The sequence below is a fragment of the Pungitius pungitius genome, chromosome 3, assembly GCF_949316345.1.
Source record: "Pungitius pungitius chromosome 3, fPunPun2.1, whole genome shotgun sequence".
NCBI lineage: Eukaryota > Metazoa > Chordata > Actinopteri > Perciformes > Gasterosteidae > Pungitius > Pungitius pungitius.
In genome coordinates, this window is record NC_084902.1 from 444,478 (window position 1) to 461,687 (window position 17,210).

The window sequence follows — 17,210 nt, forward strand, 5'->3', positions numbered from 1 at the left end:
ACCGGCCCGCAGGCCGGAAGAACACACACTAACTAACATCAGCAAGAACATGTTTTATAACCCAAAAGACAAAGAAAAGATTTCTATTGGCCCTAAGCTGGCGTAGGGGATGAACCTTCTCCCCCCGCCTCTAAGGATCCGGTCACATCCAATGTGCAGACCACCTTGCCTAACGTAAACAAAGAACAATGGTTGAGTGTTGGTTGGGGTGTGGTGTGAACCTCCCTCCTTATCTTACACATCTGCTGGTTGACCCGCTGACCTTGCTTCCCTAGTCAGAACAGAAACCGATCCCCTTATCAATACACACAGAGAAACCTCTGTTTGTCCGTGCGGGTCCCGACTCTTAAATCAAGTCCAGACAGGAACCCCCATCCTGCCAGACTGTCTCTGACTTGAATTCTTCAGCAGGACAGGGCAACATTTTCTAACTTAGCACAAAGAAAGAAACTTTTGATTATCAGTTACACAGATGCTTACTTGACTTCACTACATATAAGTTGACACAAAACATTTCAATTAACTATTGATTACTTTACAGTCAAATATTTCCTCCTGCCTGTTTTCACCTTCTGATTCTGTCAACTGTCTTCCTTTAGGACACCACTCAAACCCTACTGTGGATGGTGAGATCCCATCGCAAGATGGTTTATAATTCACTTTTTCATGATCGATGCCACAAATCCAAGTATATGTTAACATGACCAATATTTTTATTTAGTTTTCAGAGGAAGTAACAGCCACATTAGTGAATGCATACCAGGTGTGTCTGAACTTCGACAGTCATATTGTCAATTTTCATGCAATTCTGTTCACGTTACAGAATTGAAGGAATATGGAGATTACAATTTACCAAAAAACAGACCTTTACAGACAATGCGAATTTTGGTCAAATTCAGTCCATACAACACGGGATTGAAGAGCGGTGGACATGTAAGCCAGTATAACGATGAAAAGATGTGCACCACATTATGTACATTCTTTATATCAAATCTGCTCTGTATTATTTCAAAGAAACAGCCAAAGGAGAAGTTGAGCAGAGAAGCCAAGTGAGGTGTGCAGGTGCTGACAGCTTTCTGTCTGGTCTGTTTGGAACCAGAGAAACAAACGATAAGAATCCTAATGTAAGAGTAAATCATTAAAAGAACGATACCAATGAATGCTGCTGTGTAAGTCAGTCCATAGACATTGTTGACTGTTGTGTCATAACAGGCCAGTTTGACAATATGATAGTTGTCACAGTACACTTTGTTAATTATGTTCCCACACAGCTGTAAAGGAACGGATAATGACATCAAAACAGTGATTGCAATGAAAGGGTACAACCACGTTAGAGCAATGAGAATCGCTGCCTTTTTGTACGTCATATGTAAATTGTAATGTAGAGGATAACAGATAGCAAGAAATCTGTCATAAGCCATGACGGCCAAGTTAGTAAATTCCACACTGCCGTAAGCGTACACTAAAAAAATCTGCAGGAAACAAAGTGGAGCAGAAACAGTGTGAATGTCTGAGAGGATCTGAACCAGGAGGAATGGAAACAGCCCTGTACTACCAAACAGCTCATTTACAAACAGGCTGCAGAGGAAAAGGTACATGGGTTCATGTAAGCTTCTGTTCATGCAGATAACCACAATGAGCAGCAGGTTGGAGCAAACTATCAACACATACAAAGACATGATGACTATGAACAATGCGTATTTAAATAGTCCAGTTTCAACGTAGGGTGAAAGTAAGAAATATGAATACTTTGTAGAATTTATAATGATCATTCTTCTAAATACAGAGTAATTACACTTTGCATTTGATGTACATCTAAAGGGTGACAGGTTACAATATCAAAAAGTAGTTGCAAGTCTGGTAAAGAAGGTGTGAAAGTTACTTTAAAGTGTTATTATTCATTCAAACAGCTTTTAGTTCAATCAAGCACCAGAAAATTGATGTTAGATTTTTAAAATTCTTAAATGCCCTGAGTTTACCTGAAGCTCTGCTATCGGCATTCATTCCCTCCTAACTGAGCTGAACGACTGCTTCAGTGTCTTTTTCAACTCTTCAAGTTAGAAGACGCCCACAGCTTCAGACTGACCTCATAATCAGCTCAGATCATTACTGACTCTTGATCATCAGGAAGACATTTCAAAGAGAAATTACCCAATATCTAAACAAATGAAAGCTAAATGAAATTTCGAGATTCAACACAACTATATATATATAATTTAGACAACTCACCCAAGGTGGCTTTTTACATGTACAGTACAGTACATGTATTAACATAGGTTTGTCATGATAACAAACTCTGTACATGTTGTGTATTTTTTTATTTAATTCAAAATCCAGATCTGTTTAAAATAAGATGTAAAGATTGAGTCTTCCACTAAGTACAGCAGTTGTGAGGGGGGCACCTGTTGGGATAGTTTTAGTCCTCTAGTTATACTGGGATACTCGAAAATGTTTATGTGGCTTGCTAGGAACTAGTGTTAATTTTGGCAGCTATTTTTGATTTAATCTTAGTCTTTTAGATGAAAATGCATGTTAGTTTTAGTCACATTTGGTCATTTTAATCCTTCTTAGTTTTAGTCTAGTTTTCGTCGACGTAAACTCAGAACATTTTAGTCTAGTTTTAGTCACATTTAACAGTCATATTAAACTCCTTTTCTTCCCTTCTCAGGCCCAGGGACCCCCTGTGTTGTGTCTACAGCTGCATAATAGTCTAGCTTACAGTATTACAGTATTTTATATTACAGTATTCCTGGAATGGGTCTATAGCAGGGGGGGCAAACTTTTTGACTCACAGGCCACAACGGGTTCTAAAATTTGACATAGGGGCCAGGAACAAATGGATGAAGTGTTTGTGTGAGCTGATATAAATGACATGTGAAAAATCATTACATAAAATGCTTTGGCTTTTAACAAGTAGTAAAGCATTTATTTACAAGGATGTTTAACAAATTTGCAAGGGTATAAAGCTTCGCTGACTTCATGGGAACCAGGGACCTAAACACAACACTTGTCTTGGTCTGTTTACCCCCAATGCTTCTGACAGTGACCGTGTTAGATTGATTCAGGGCACAGACTGGGAAAGTCTTTTTTTTAAAATTCATTCAAAATGCCAAGTATTTCTGTTTTCAAGCCAAATATTACACAATGTACATAAAGTGATCCCGATGGAGATTTGTATTTTGACCTCCAAAATACAAATCTCCCCACACTGCATTTTCCTTAGATGTTTGTGCTGTTCACCCTAATACAGTTTTTTTCAATCGCTAACAAGCGCTTACCCATACCTTCAAAAATTTTCTTAACTCTTAACACAGACTCACACCTACAAGACACAATTGGCCAAATTGATAGTTTTCTTCTCAAAAACACATTTTATTAAACATATACAAATTCTTAATTTCAAAACACAACACATGTTTTTCTCTGCACACACTAACCAAAACTCTGACTCAAAATGAAATTATTCTGTCAAAGAATAACATTTGTTTTCACTTCACAAGGTACATGCAGTCACACGAAGTACACCAGGTTTCAAAATTCTGGCTATTGTTGACTGTCATGGTTTTGGGCTCCTCCTGTCCCTTTTCCTCCCCCTACTGGTCTTTAGTTACTCATACATTGTTTCCACAACTCATCAGCTGAATCCCATTATCTCCCCCCCTTTCACACTAATAGTTGCACACCTGTTCTCTATGTTGTTAATTATTTCTGCTATTTCTAGCCCCCCTTTTCCTCTGTTCTCTGTCAGATTATTTCGCTACCCAAGCAGGAGGCACACTCACAGTCTCTTATGCTCAGTCGTGTCCTGTTGCGCCTTGTTTTTTACCGCTCACGAGGTAATCGCCCGTGAGCTGCCTACTCGCCTCGACCCTCTTATTGAACTGGCAATGAGGATTGAGAAGAGATTTGACCTTCGTCGTCGCTCCGGGGCTGTGGACATTACTCAGTCGGCCGCCTCACCCGCCTACTCCCACCCTACCACCAGTGTGAACCAGAGCCCATGCAGTTAGGCGGACTGCGCATTTCCGCCAAGGAAAGAGAACGTCGCATCACAAACCGTCTCTGCATGTACTGTGGCGCGGCCAATCACTTCGTGTCAACATGTCCAGTAAAAGCCAGTGCTCGTCAGTAGAGGAGGGATTACTGGCGAGCGTTACTTCCATCTCTCCGTCAAAGTCATGTACCTTGATTCCAGTAGCCCTGCGGTGGACGGGGTCATCAGTTTCATGTAACGCCTTAATAGACTCTGGGGCAGAAGAGAATTTTCTCAGTGAAACTTGGGCCCGCAAGCAAGGTATCCCTTTGAAAGAACGCGAGGAGGCCACCCCTCTTTTTGCCCTAGATGGTAGCTCCCTACCTAGGGTTCATCTCTAGTCCATCCCCTTATCACTCACTGTTTTAGGCAACCACCATGACTCTTTCTTTTTTAGTGTTTCGCTCCCCCTTTGCCCCTTTAGTGTTAGGACATCCCTGGTTAGCCAAACATAGGCCTCATATTAACTGGTCTACTAATTCTATCCTCTCTTGGAACCTGTCTTGTCATGTCGATTGTTTATTGTCTGCTAACTCTCCTGTCTCCTCTGTCTCTGTGTTACAGGAAGAGCCAGGCGATTTGACCGGGGTACCGGAGGAGTATCACGACCTGAGAGCGGTCTTCAGCCGTTCACGGGCCACTTCAACTTCCTCCACATCGTCCGTACGATTGCGCTGTCGACCTGCTTCATGGGACCACGCCCCCTCGCGGTAGATTGTTCGCCTTATCCGTCCCGGAAGGCAAAGCGTTAGAGAAGCATCTTTCAGAGTCCCTTAGCGCCGGAACTATCGTTCCCTCCGCCTCACCTGCTGGTGCTGTTTTTTTCTTCGTAAAGAAGGACAGGTCTCTGCGCCCCTGTATCGACTATCGTGGGCTCAATGACATAACCGTTAAGAATCGCTACCCCTTGCCGCTCATGTTATCTGCTTTTGATTTGTTACAAGGAGCAAAGGTCTTTACCAAGTTGGACCTTCGCAACGCGTATAATCTCATTCGTATTAAGGAGGGAGATGAAAGCGTTTAATACCCCGTTAGGGCACTTCGAATATCGGGTACTTCCGTTTGGCCTCGTCAACGCTCCGGCCGTCTTCCAGGCCCTAATTAACGACGTTCTAAGAGACATGCTGAATATCTTCGTCTTTGTTTATCTGGACGATATATTCATCTTCTCTCCATCCCTCCAGGTCCACGTACAACAGGTGCGCCGAGTTCTGCAACGCCTCCTTGAGAACCGTCTATTCATAAAGGCAGAGAAATGCACTTTTCACGCGTCTTACGTCTCCTTCCTCGGTTCCATTATCTCAGCCGAGGGGGTGAGTATGGACGTCTCTAAGGTAAAGGCAGTTACGGATTGGCCCATCCCTGACTCCCGTGTCGCGCTCCAGCGTTTTCTGCGCTTTGCAAATTTCTATCGACGTTTTATACGTAACTTCAGTTAAGTTGTAGCGCCCCTTACAGCTTTAACATCAGTAAAGTCAGGTTTCAAGTGGACAGAATCCGTGCAGAGAGCTTTTGACCATCTCAAGTCCCTTTTTACCTCGGCGCCTATTCTCGTTACCCCTGACAGTTCTAAGCAGTTCATTGTCGAGGTCGACGCGTCGGAGGTGGGTGACAATAAGGTGCATTCTTGTGCCTTTTTTTCCCACCGCCTTTCGCCCGCAGTACGCAACTACGACGTTGGGAACCGCGAGTTGCTGGCCATCCGCATGGCTTTGGAGGAGTGGCGTCAGTGGTTGGAGGGCTCTACCGTGCCATTTGTCGTTTGGACGGATCACCGTAACCTACAGTACATTCAGTCTGCGAAGAGGCTTAATGCTCGACAGGCTCGTTGGGCTTTATTCTTCACCCGTTTTGACTTCTCCATTTCGTTTCGTCCGGGTTCTAAGAACGTGAAGCCCGACGTGCTCTCACGCCTCTTTGATTCCCCAGACACCTCATCTGACCGTTGGTCGGCCGCACCAATCAGATCGTGGGTCGTCTTCTGCGTAGTTTAGCGTTTAGTAACCCTTCTTCTTGGGCAGATCAGCTGCCATGGGCAGAATATGCCCATAATTCATTGCCACCGGTCTGTCTCCGTTCAACAGTTGCCTTGGTTACCAGCCCCCTGTTTGCCTCACAGGAGGCTGATTCTAATGTCCTGTCGGTAAATGCGTTCATTTGCCGTTGTAAGCGCACCTGGAGGAGAGTTAGGTCTGCGCTCTGCCGTACCAAGACCCGTACTCGAAGGTATGCCAACAGACGTCGTGTTAAGAGCCCAAAGTATCTTTGTGGTCAGAGAGTGTGGCTTTCCACCTGTAATTTACCCTTCCAGACCACGTCTCGCAAGTTGGCCCACTTTATCGGATTTCTAAGGTCATTAATCCTGTTGTGGTTGAGCTGAAACTCCCTCCCGGTCTTCGTCGCGTCCATCCCGTCTTTCATGTCTCGTGCATCAAACTAGTCTTACGGGCGCCCCCTTGCACGCCCCCGCCTCCTCCGGTGCGCGCCGAGGATACGTCCATTTACACCTTGCGTAAACTCCTGGATGTGTGCCGTCGGGGTCATCAGTTTTTAGTTGACTGGGAGGATTTTGGTCCTGAGGAGAGAAGTTGGGTTCCTTCACGGGACATTCTGGACCGCTCTCTCGTTGATGATTTTCTCCGCACCCGCCAGGTTTCCCCTTTGGGAGCGCCAAGCGGCGCTCTTTGAGGTGGGGGCATTGTCATGGTTTTGGGCTCTTCCTGTCCCTTTTCCTCCCCCTACTGGTCTTTAGTTACTCATACATTGTTTCCACAACTCATCAGCTGAATCCCATTATCTCCCCCCCTTTCACACTAATAGTTGCACACCTGTTCTCTATGTTGTTAATTATTTCTGCTATTTCTAGCCCCCCTTTTCCTCTGTTCTCTGTCAGATTATTTCGCCACCCAAGCAGGAGGCACACTCACCGTCTCTTATTCTCAGTCGTGTCCCGTTGCGCCTTGTTTTTTACCGTCCGGACTCAGCGTCCGGCCCCGCCGAGTTGGAGGATCCCCCGCTGAACAGCCGCCACCCCGGCCAGCCGACTTTGTCGGGAATGACACAGTGAACGCCTCTTCCCAGCCACCGACCTCTAGTCCCTCGTTTAACCCGAGAGACTTTCTGTTTATTTCTTGAGAAGACTTCAGTTGACGTTTTTGTGCCTGCCTTTGCGGCTACCCCTCAGTTACCACCTTCTGATTAAAGATCATTATTATTTCTGCATCTCGCTTTTGGGTCCTCTCTCCACATCACAGTTGACATTATAAAAATTGCATTGACTTTTATGTTTAAGGTAACATGCAATCCACCATTTACACTGAATTTATTGGTTTGGAATATATATGTGCACATGTACAGTAATGTTCACATTCCAGTAAAAAGCAAATCAGTTATTTTTTCTTAACCGTTTACCAAAGAAGGTACAGTCGAAACAGTGGTTGATTACATGGTCAATGATAGTGGCACGAATTTCATCACTGACTACTGTTCTTGCAGCCCTCGGAATACCACCACCACGCATTTTTACACCTCTACCTTGCTCTCTCCTTGGGCCGGCTCCTCTCACTGCACCTGCCCCTCTCACTGCACCTGCACCTCCTTCTACATCTCTCACTGGACCTGCACCTCTTACTGCTCCTCTCACTGCAACTCTCACTGCAACTCTCACTGCAACTCTCACTGGACCTGGTCTTCTCCCTGGGTCCCTTGCTCTTCCTCGTCCAGACATTACAGTGTTTGTCTTTTTCTGTTTCTGTTTGCAAAAACATCACTCCTCAAAGTAAGCCAGACTGGAATCAGCTGTGATTGGCCCAATTCACCAAACATACCGTTTTTTTCAATCGCTAACAAGCGCTTGCCCATACTTTAGATAATTTTTCTAAACTCTTAACACAGACTCACACCTACAAAACACAATTGGCCAAATTGTTCATTTTCTTCTCAAAAACACATTTTGTTAAATATATACTAACTTTTAATTTCAAAACAGAACATGTTTTTCTCTACACACACTAACTTTACCAAAACACTGGAAATCTGACTCAAAATGAAATATTTCCGTCAAAGAGTAACATTTGTTTTCACTTCACAAGGTACATGCAGTCAAACGAAGTACACCAGGTTTCAGAATTCTGGCTATTGTTAAAATTATAAAAACTGCATAGATTTTTATGTTTCAGGTAACATGCAATCCACCGTTTACACTAAATTTATTGGTTTGGAACTGTATGTGCACATGTACAGTAATGTTCACATTCAAACGCATTCCAGTAAAAAGCAAATCAGTTATTTCTTACAGTAACTGTTTACCAAAGAAGGTACAGTAGAACAGACACGGTTTATTTTATTTTCAAGGTTTATTCACAAAATATCCATGAAACACAAGAGCATTCTGACCAAAAAAAACATCAAAAAGCCCAAATAAAAAGGGGGGGAACTAAAAATGGCACAAAATGTATGTATCTAATCCCTGCGATCTTCAACCATTTCTACAATGGCAAGCTCTTGATCATTATTGAGGAGCTTTCCTCTTCCCCCAGAGGGTGGAAGACGTTGCATTCTGTAGAGAAAAATAAAAATATCAACATATGCATTACTGTATGACCTTATTGACATGTCAAATGAGAATAGAAACAAACCATGTAAAATGCAATACTTACCTGTTGGTTTGTTGAAAGATGCGAATAATGGAGGCAACCGTTGACCGACTCAAATTGGGTTGGACTCTTTCACCAGCCTCTCTTAGTGAGAGACCGTGGTTGATTACATGGTCAATGATAGTGGCACGAATTTCATCACTGACTACTTTTCTTGCAGCCCTTGGAATGCCACCACCACGCATTCTTACACCTCTACCTTGCCTTCTCCTTGGACCTGCACCTGCACCTCTCACTGCACCTCTTACTGCTCCTCTCACTGCACCTCCACCTCTCACTGCACCTCTTACTGCTCCTCTCACTGCACCTCCACCTCTCACTGCACCTCTTACTGCTCCTCTCACTGCACCTCCACCTCTCACTGCACCTCTTACTGCTCCTCTCACTGCACCTCCACCTCTCACTGCACCTCTTACTGCTCCTCTCACTGCACCTCCACCTCTCACTGCACCTCTTACTGCTCCTCTCACTGCACCTCCACCTCTCACTGCACCTCTTACTGCTCCTCTCACTGGACCTCCACCTCTCACTGCACCTCTTACTGCTCCTCTCACTGCACCTCTACCTCTCACTGCACCTCTTACTGCTCCTCTCACTGCACCTCCACCTCTCACTGCACCTCTTACTGCTCCTCTCACTGCACCTCCACCTCTCACTGCACCTCTTACTGCTCCTCTCACTGCACCTCCACCTCTCACTGCACCTCTTACTGCTCCTCTCACTGCACCTCCACCTCTCACTGCACCTCTTACTGCTCCTCTCACTGGACCTCCACCTCTCACTGCACCTCTTACTGCTCCTCTCACTGCACCTCTACCTCTCACTGCACCTCTTACTGCTCCTCTCACTGCACCTCCACCTCTCACTGCACCTCTTACTGCTCCTCTCACTGCACCTCCACCTCTCACTGCACCTCTTACTGCTCCTCTCACTGGACCTCCACCTCTCACTGCACCTCTTACTGCTCCTCTCACTGGACCTGGTCTTCTCCCTGGGCCCCTTGCTCTTCCTCGTCCAGACATTACAATGTTTGTCTTTTTCTGTTACTGTTTCCAAAAACATCAGTCCTTACAGTAAAGTCCTCCTTTTATAGTAATAGAAAAAAATAAGCCCCTGCCACTGAGTCTAAGTCAGACTGGAATCAGCTGTGGTTGGCCCAGTTCACCAAACATAAATCAGCTGTGTCAATTATTCAATTGTTTGTTTATTATCAGCTGAGATATATTGTTTTTAAACTGATATCATTTCAGAAGCAGATGTTTTTATACTGTATCTAAGATCTGGAATATTGTTTTTGCTATTGTGGGATGTTGTGTGATAACATTCGTAAATACTACAAAAACAATCCATAGTTTTTGTTGGGAGGTATAGGTTGTCTGTTAAGAAAATGTAAGCATTGTAGAAATGTGTTCACTGACTGCATATTGTGTGAAAACGACATGAAATGTGTGAATGGTATGGCCACAAAAGGCCGATGCTGTGCTAATTGTGTTTAGAGTTTTGAAAATGTGACACTGTTTGGACAAACGCTTGTTAGCGACTGAAAAAAACTGTAAATGAAACCACGAGAATAAAAAAATACCAGATAAAAAGACTATTTACTGCTCCAAAGGCTTCTTCACATATCAACTGATAATGTGCAAAAACTTTACATGTGAGCAACTGGAACAGTCGGTTTATTGAAATAGTTGTTCGCACAGTACTTAGCAGCAGCTGTAAAATGTTATAGTTGTAAAACTGTAAATGCTTTATGGATTTATGACATGTGTGAAAAGCTTTTCATGTTTCATGTTTGGAAATCAATAAATGACATTAATGACATTTTGACATTCGAGTAGTGCAAGTATTTTCATGTTATTGAAACTGAGGAAATAAACTACAGTATGTTACATTTTAGGAGAGACAAGACTTTTACATATGATGCGTATTTTTGTCAAATTCAGTCCGTACATTAAGGGATTCAAGAGAGGTTGGCAAGTGAGAAAGTATAAAGATAAAAAGATGCGCAAAAAAAAAGGTGCTCTCTTCATATCAAATCTGCCTTGCGCTATTTCAAAGAAACACCCAAAGAAGAAGTTGAGCAGAGAAGCCAGGTGAGGTGTGCAGGTGCTGACAGCTTTCTGTCTGGTCTGTTTGGAACCAGATAAACAAACTCTGAGGATCCTCAAGTAGGTGTAAAAAATCAGAATTGCAAGACCAAATAATACAATGAAAGTGTACATGAGTCCATAGATGTTGGTGGCTGTCGTGTCAGAGCAGGCCAATTTCACAACAGAAAAGTTGTCACAGAACAATCTGTCAATAATGTTTCCACACAACTGTAAAGATGCACTCAAAGATATCATGATTACAATATTTAAAAGAGGGAATAACCACGTTAGAGCAATAAGCATAATAACCTTGTTACATGCCATGCGAGTGTTATATTGTAATGGATAACAGATGGCAAGATATCTGTCATAAGACATGAGGGCTAAGTTATAAAACTGCACATTTGCATAAGTGTACAAACAGAAAATCTGCAGATAGCAAGATGAATAAGAAACCGTGTGAATGTCTGAGAGGATCTGAACCAGGAGGAATGGAAACAGCCCTGTACTACCAAACAGCTCATTTACAAACAGGCTGCAGAGGAAAAGGTACATGGGTTCATGTAAGCTTCTGTTCATGCAGATAACCACAATGAGCAGCAGGTTGGTACAAATAGTTACAACATAAAAACACATACTAATCATGAACAATAAGTATTTAAAGAGTCCAAGATCAAAGTAAGCACCAAAAGTAAAATAGGAAACCTGTGTGGAGTTTAACATCATCATTATCATCCGTTGGTTTCACAACATTATAATTCAAGAGATCAAACTAGTTTAGATTTACTTTCAGGTTTTTTCTGGACTCACTCCATGAACACATCATTGAGCCTTTGAACAGAAAAGCTGTCACCTCGCACAAAGACACATTCAATAAGATGTTTAGCTCATAAACAACAGAACAATTGGGGACAATGTTTGAATCCTTACAATGATCTGCTATGTAGTCCTGATGACTTTGGAATCGCAGCAAAGCTCTTTCTTTGCTTCTTATAACTCTTCAGGTGAACTGATGTTGCATCATTACCACAGGACACCAACTGATGTCACCAGCTATTACCATATTACAAAGCAGCAAAGGTCTGTTTAACCAGTCTTAATTATTTCTCTCATATTACCCATAGCTGTAGACATCGACCTATATTTTGAATAGTCAATCAACTAGTCATAGAGGAACCTATTGTATTTCAAGGGATTATTATTATTCTTTCCCTAAGGAATTTTCCATTTTAGAGGCCTTCATCAAAATCAAAAAGTTGTTAAATTTGCCATGCATATCAGGATTGGTGAAAAATGTGATATTTTGGGGGTCTCACATTTGGGTATAAAGAAATGCCTCTTTAGCGCCCCCTTTTGTACCACACTACGCCATTTCCCCCCCCCCCCCCCGATTGACCGGGCACACATGTGCTCCTCGACATGCTCTTGTTTTGAGAAGATATGAGCTAATGAACTTCGCAAGGGGTGTGGCTTAATCTGGCAAGACTCATAACTTCCAAATCACTTGGCCTGCCCTCACCGATATTGTAGCATGTGTAAAAGCAATGAGAACTGATCTTCAGAAACAAAACAGAAAGAACACCGGAATAATAATTCAAAGAAAAGTGATCTTCAAATCTGCTCGGTCTTCTGCATTTGGCCACATGTTCTCATCCACATCATACCTGATATCTTCTCTGGCAAGGCATCGTGGGAAGAATCTTTTTGCATGCCTTATCCACCCCTGGCAGTGTTCAGCTGTGATGTCTTGGCATGCGGCATCCATTGCACCCAGGAGGGACATTTGGTCATGTGGACGATGGTCAAAAACCTTCCATCTCCAGGCTGAGACAAACTCCTCAATGGGGTTGAGGAAAGGGGACACCATCCTTGGATGGGCGTCAAACCAGGCTGTGATTGTACGGGAATGGTGGAATTCTCATTAGCAATGGAATAAATACAGGGGATATATTTGTATTTCTATTCACAATATGAATAGTTGTTGACTTTGACTTTAGCCTGTAAGATTGGGTTTAGAACATGGTGTTTTCTGTTCTGACATACAAAAGCATTGGTAAATTTGGAAGTAAAAATCTATTGTTTTGGTCTTGTTTGAGCTTGTGCGTAAACGGAGTTTAAGCATTTTAGATTTGTGTTAATTATAAGCATTATATGTACAGAAATGTGTTAATAGTATAGCTTACACATGCGGATGTAGTGCTAACTGTAAGGTAGAAAAACGTCCCTGTATTCCTTCCTCCTGTTCACCAGATAAAAAGGCCCTCCCGGGGAACTCCGGGGGTCGGTCAGGGAGCCTCCGGGGGTCGGGGGCTCCGGCTGCACATCGTAGACAGAGGCAGGAAAACGTTTTCCACAAACAAAAACAGACTTTAATAGTCGCTGAGTCTTGGTGCAGGTGTAGCAGGATGACTGCTCTTCCACTCGCAGTTTAAGTCTTCAGTTTGATTATGTTCATCCTGAGTGATGTCAATTTTTTTAGTATAATGAGCTCAGTCTTCCTTTGGGGGATTCTTGACATGGTTAAAAGAAGCAGAAGCAGAAGTATCGAATCAGTTAGGGGGGGCGGACTAAAGCAGGTGAATGTAAGAGGCCCCATAATGTCATGAATTAATTGTGGTTTATTATTTCTAATCCCAACATTATATTTTTAATAGAAGAAATGATATTAAATCTGTTTTGTGTTACACGCAATTCTGTTTGTGTGAGGAGGATCATGATCAACTCAACAAAGGTTTCTTATTTCATCCTTTCTGCCTACGTGGACACCGGGCTGTTGAAATACTTGTGGTTCATGGTCATCATGTCTTTGTATGTGTTGATAGTTTGCTCCAACCTGCTGCTCATTGTGGTTATCTGCATGAACAGAAGCTTACATGAACCCATGTACCTTTTCCTCTGCAGCCTGTTTGTAAATGAGCTGTTTGGTAGTACAGGGCTGTTTCCATTCCTCCTGGTTCAGATCCTCTCAGACATTCACACGGTTTCTTATTCATCTTGCTACCTGCAGATTTTCTGTTTGTTTTTTTATGCCTGTCTGGAATTTTTCAATTTAGCTATCATGTCTTACGACAGATATCTTGCTATCTGTTATCCTCTACACTATAACACATGTATGACATGTATACATTTGTTCTTCTCTCTGTTATCTGGTCCTATGCCTTCTTTTTATGTTTTGTTCCTGTCATATTGAGCAGCTCTTTACAACTGTGTGGGAACATCATTAACAAAGTCTACTGTGACAACTACCCCATAAACAAACTGGCCTGCTCTGATACAACAGCCAGCAACATCTATGGCCTCTTTGCTACCTGTCTCACGGTTGCATTCCCTGTTTCTCTAATCCTTTTCTCCTACATGAGGATCCTGAAGGTTTGTTTCTCTGGTTCCAAACAGACCAGACAGAAAGCCGTCAGCACCTGCTCACCTCACCTCGCTTCTCTGCTCAACTTCTCCTTTGGGTGTTTCTTTGAAATAATACAGAGCAGATTTGATATGAATGGTGTTCACAACATGATAAGAGTGTTTTTATCCTTGTACTGGCTCACCTGTCAACCTCTCTTAAACCCTTTTCTACATGGCTTGAATATGAAAAATATCCGCATCCGATGTAGAAATCTGATTTTTTTATTTTTATGGAAGCCTTAGTATCATCCTGCAGATTTTCTGGTTTTATTTAAATGCATTGTGCTTTACTAACATAACCATAGTATGGATTATATAAAAAATACTTTAAATTATTGAAACTTTAGTGCTTTAAGGGAACATTTAGATTCATATTATGTCAACATGAGTAATATATATGACTTACAGTTAGATATGAAGATGGGTAAAAAATGTGTGTAGTTCCACTCAATAAACAAGAATGCTTTTAGTTTTCATGTTTTAATTACGGGACCTTTCAGTAAATCTACAGCAGGGAGGCGAAGCAAGAAGACTGAACATTATGGACACTTTGTTATGAGGTCCACTACTCTAGCAACCTGTTTTGTACCTTTTGCCATTTAAAATGGCACAAGCCTAAAGGGTGATCAGCAGCTCTAATGTAATATGTCATTAGTTTATTGTTCAATAATTCCTGAGGAGGTAACTTAACCCAAACTCCCTCCGTCTCCCTTGTTTCCTTCTAACCAACACACCTGAGATGATGAACCAAAGGCAGTCCATGAAGGGGAAAAAATACTGATTAACGAAATAAATAAAAAAAGGGAACCAAAAAAAAGAACAATCAGGAAACCTTTATTGCCATCATATGTTGGACATACATGGAAATTGTCTTGGCGGTCGGTGCATGATGGAAGACATTAATGACAACATAGTACAGCAATAAGATGAAAAGAAAAGAAAAGCATAATAAAATAAATGCTATGGGTTAGTACGCTAAAGCTATGGGTTAGTAAGTTAGAGGAGATAAGATAAAATTAGAAATAAAAATAAAGATAAAGTGCACCAGCTAAACAAAGTGACGATGTAAACAATGTACGTTATGTACGTATTGGTGTGTATTGGAGTGTATTGGTGTGTATTGGAGTGTATAACACTCAACAAGTCAACTAGGAAGAACTGCATAACAGATGAGACACACAGGTACAATGCAGATTTATTCTGGAGTGAAATGTAGGAAGAAAGTTTTCATGGAGCAACTTTTTGACTTACAAAAGTACTGAAGAAAATAAAATGAACACAAAGCGCTTGTACAAGAGCCAATAAAGTACAGAGACAAACATGAAACTAATTTGAGGGGGCAGAATATAATGCTCAATAAAAAGCATAATTTGTCTAAACAAGTCATTCTTGATCTGTATTTTAAACAAAACCTCAGCCAACCGTAGGGCTGCAGAGAAAGCATTCCATAGCTTTCCTCCATAGCTCCTGTTGATTACTGATGACTCCTTACCTTCCTTACGTGTTTGACAGAGTGCTCATTCAGGCACTTTTTGTCCTGCAATACTGCAACTCTCTTCTTGCTGTGGACCCTGTCTCTGCCACCAGTCCTCTGCAACCCGAACCTCTACAGCTACGACCCATGTCACATCAATTACTCCCTGCACTACAGCTAGTCTTCAGGCCTCTGCATCTAGTCCATGGACCTTTCAGCTGGTCTTCAGGCCTCTGCATCTAGTCCATGGACCTTTCAGTCCATCTCCATACCTCCGCACCCAATTCATAGGCCTTTCAGATGCTCTCCAGACCACTAAAATGATGATGATGATAACTTTTCTGTTGTGAAATTGGCCTGCTCTGACACGACAGCCATCAACATCTATGGACTCATGTAAACATTATTTGGTCTTGCAATTGTGATTTTTTACACCTACATGAGGATCCTCAAAGTTTGTTTATGTGGTTCCAAACTGCTGTCAGCACCTGCACACATGTATATGTGGCCTGCTATTGGAACCAGTGTTCATTTTGGCAGCCATCTTTTAGACGAAAATGCATGTTAGCTTTAGATAGATTTAGTTATTTTAATCCTTTGTAGTTTTAGTCTAGTTTTAGTCAAGAAGCGCTGCCCCCACAGTGACCGAGCGATCTGGCTCCGTGGATGATGTCATCATGACATTAATAACCACCGTACGGGGGCCGTACTTTGCCCGTGTCTGTTAGTTGGACGTGAATAAAAACATATTGTGACTTCGTCACCACCTACATTTTCGTTTCGTCTCGTTAACAAAAGTTAGCATAGTTTTATAGATTTATGATTTTCATTCGTCTCGTCTTAGTCTTGGGAAAAAGGTTGTTAACGAACATTTTTCGTCATAGTTTTTGTCAACAAAATTAACACTGCTCCTTTGGGTGTTTCTTTGAAATAATACTGAGCAGATTTGATATAAAAACTGTACATAATGTGATGCGCATCTCAATCCCATGTTGTATGGACTGAATTTGAAAGGAAGATATAAACGTATTGATTTATGTATTCATTATTTGTATGGTGTCATCACTTTCTGCTTGCTGTTAGATTAGCTGAAACGTGAAGTCAGAGTCTTACATGAAGCACGTATTTTAGACAGATTCAGTCCGTACATACATAACACAGTAGTTCACTAACTGTTTCTGTCAGGGTTTTTGTGGGTCCTAGTACACCATGACAATCTAGGATTTACCGTTTTAAACTATATTTGCTAATTAGTGATTTTAATTTCGGGAGCAGGACCACGCCTCCAACCTGCTTCTTCCTGTATTCCCATAAATACAGCTGCACCCACTCGTCTCGTTCTCGAGTACGCATTGTAAAACATGGCCGAGGTCAGGTAACACCCGATCGAACGTAAGCGCGTTACTTGCGACCACCTTACCTACATTAGGCCATCGAAATCCTAAGTCAGTGAGGCTCACGCCGCCGAGACGTCCCACCTCCTCCAAGCCACCACATCTGCTCGGCGTAACCTCTGGCACTGGGATGCCAGACCTTCACGCCTCCCGGTCTCACAA

General features: G+C 42.3%; 3 protein-coding genes across 3 annotated transcripts; 1 reads left to right on the forward strand and 2 right to left on the reverse strand.

Moving 5' to 3' along the window:
* Positions 1-530: 530 nt before the first annotated feature.
* LOC119195858 (olfactory receptor 4M1-like) lies at positions 531-1,772 on the reverse strand. The gene is made up of 2 exons (XM_037451203.2): positions 896-1,772; positions 531-580 (listed from the first exon to the last, which is right to left on the reverse strand). Exons 1-2 carry the CDS (start codon positions 1,770-1,772, stop codon positions 531-533), a joined length of 927 nt encoding a protein of 308 aa, XP_037307100.2.
* An 8,802-nt stretch (positions 1,773-10,574) lies between these two features.
* On the reverse strand, positions 10,575-11,507 carry LOC119213941 (olfactory receptor 4E2-like). Its single transcript, XM_037465209.2, has one exon. The coding sequence runs from the start codon at positions 11,505-11,507 to the stop codon at positions 10,575-10,577; it is 933 nt and encodes a 310-aa protein (XP_037321106.2).
* Positions 11,508-13,491: 1,984 nt separating this feature from the next.
* Positions 13,492-15,835, forward strand: LOC119195785 (olfactory receptor 6E1-like). The gene is made up of 3 exons (XM_062561622.1): positions 13,492-13,934; positions 13,970-14,088; positions 15,768-15,835. The coding sequence occupies exons 1-3, from the start codon at positions 13,492-13,494 to the stop codon at positions 15,833-15,835; spliced, it is 630 nt and encodes a 209-aa protein (XP_062417606.1).
* Positions 15,836-17,210: the final 1,375 nt, after the last annotated feature.

What these genes read in the sequence shown, in the direction of transcription:
- LOC119195858 (XM_037451203.2), bottom strand. Translation starts at nt 1,772, where the DNA reads ATGATCATTATAAATTCTACAAAGTATTCATATTTCTTACTTTCACCC. An exon ending in TCCCGTGTTGTATGGACTGA is followed by an intron (nt 581 to 895) that starts ATTTGACCAAAA and finishes AAGACAGTTGAC; the next exon opens with AGAATCAGAAGGTGAAAACA.
- LOC119213941 (XM_037465209.2), bottom strand. Translation starts at nt 11,507, where the DNA reads ATGATGATGTTAAACTCCACACAGGTTTCCTATTTTACTTTTGGTGCT.
- LOC119195785 (XM_062561622.1), top strand. Translation starts at nt 13,492, where the DNA reads ATGATCAACTCAACAAAGGTTTCTTATTTCATCCTTTCTGCCTACGTG. An exon ending in TCTCTGTTATCTGGTCCTAT is followed by an intron (nt 13,935 to 13,969) that starts GCCTTCTTTTTA and finishes TGTCATATTGAG; the next exon opens with CAGCTCTTTACAACTGTGTG. An exon ending in CTATGGCCTCTTTGCTACCT is followed by an intron (nt 14,089 to 15,767) that starts GTCTCACGGTTG and finishes CTCTGCCACCAG; the next exon opens with TCCTCTGCAACCCGAACCTC.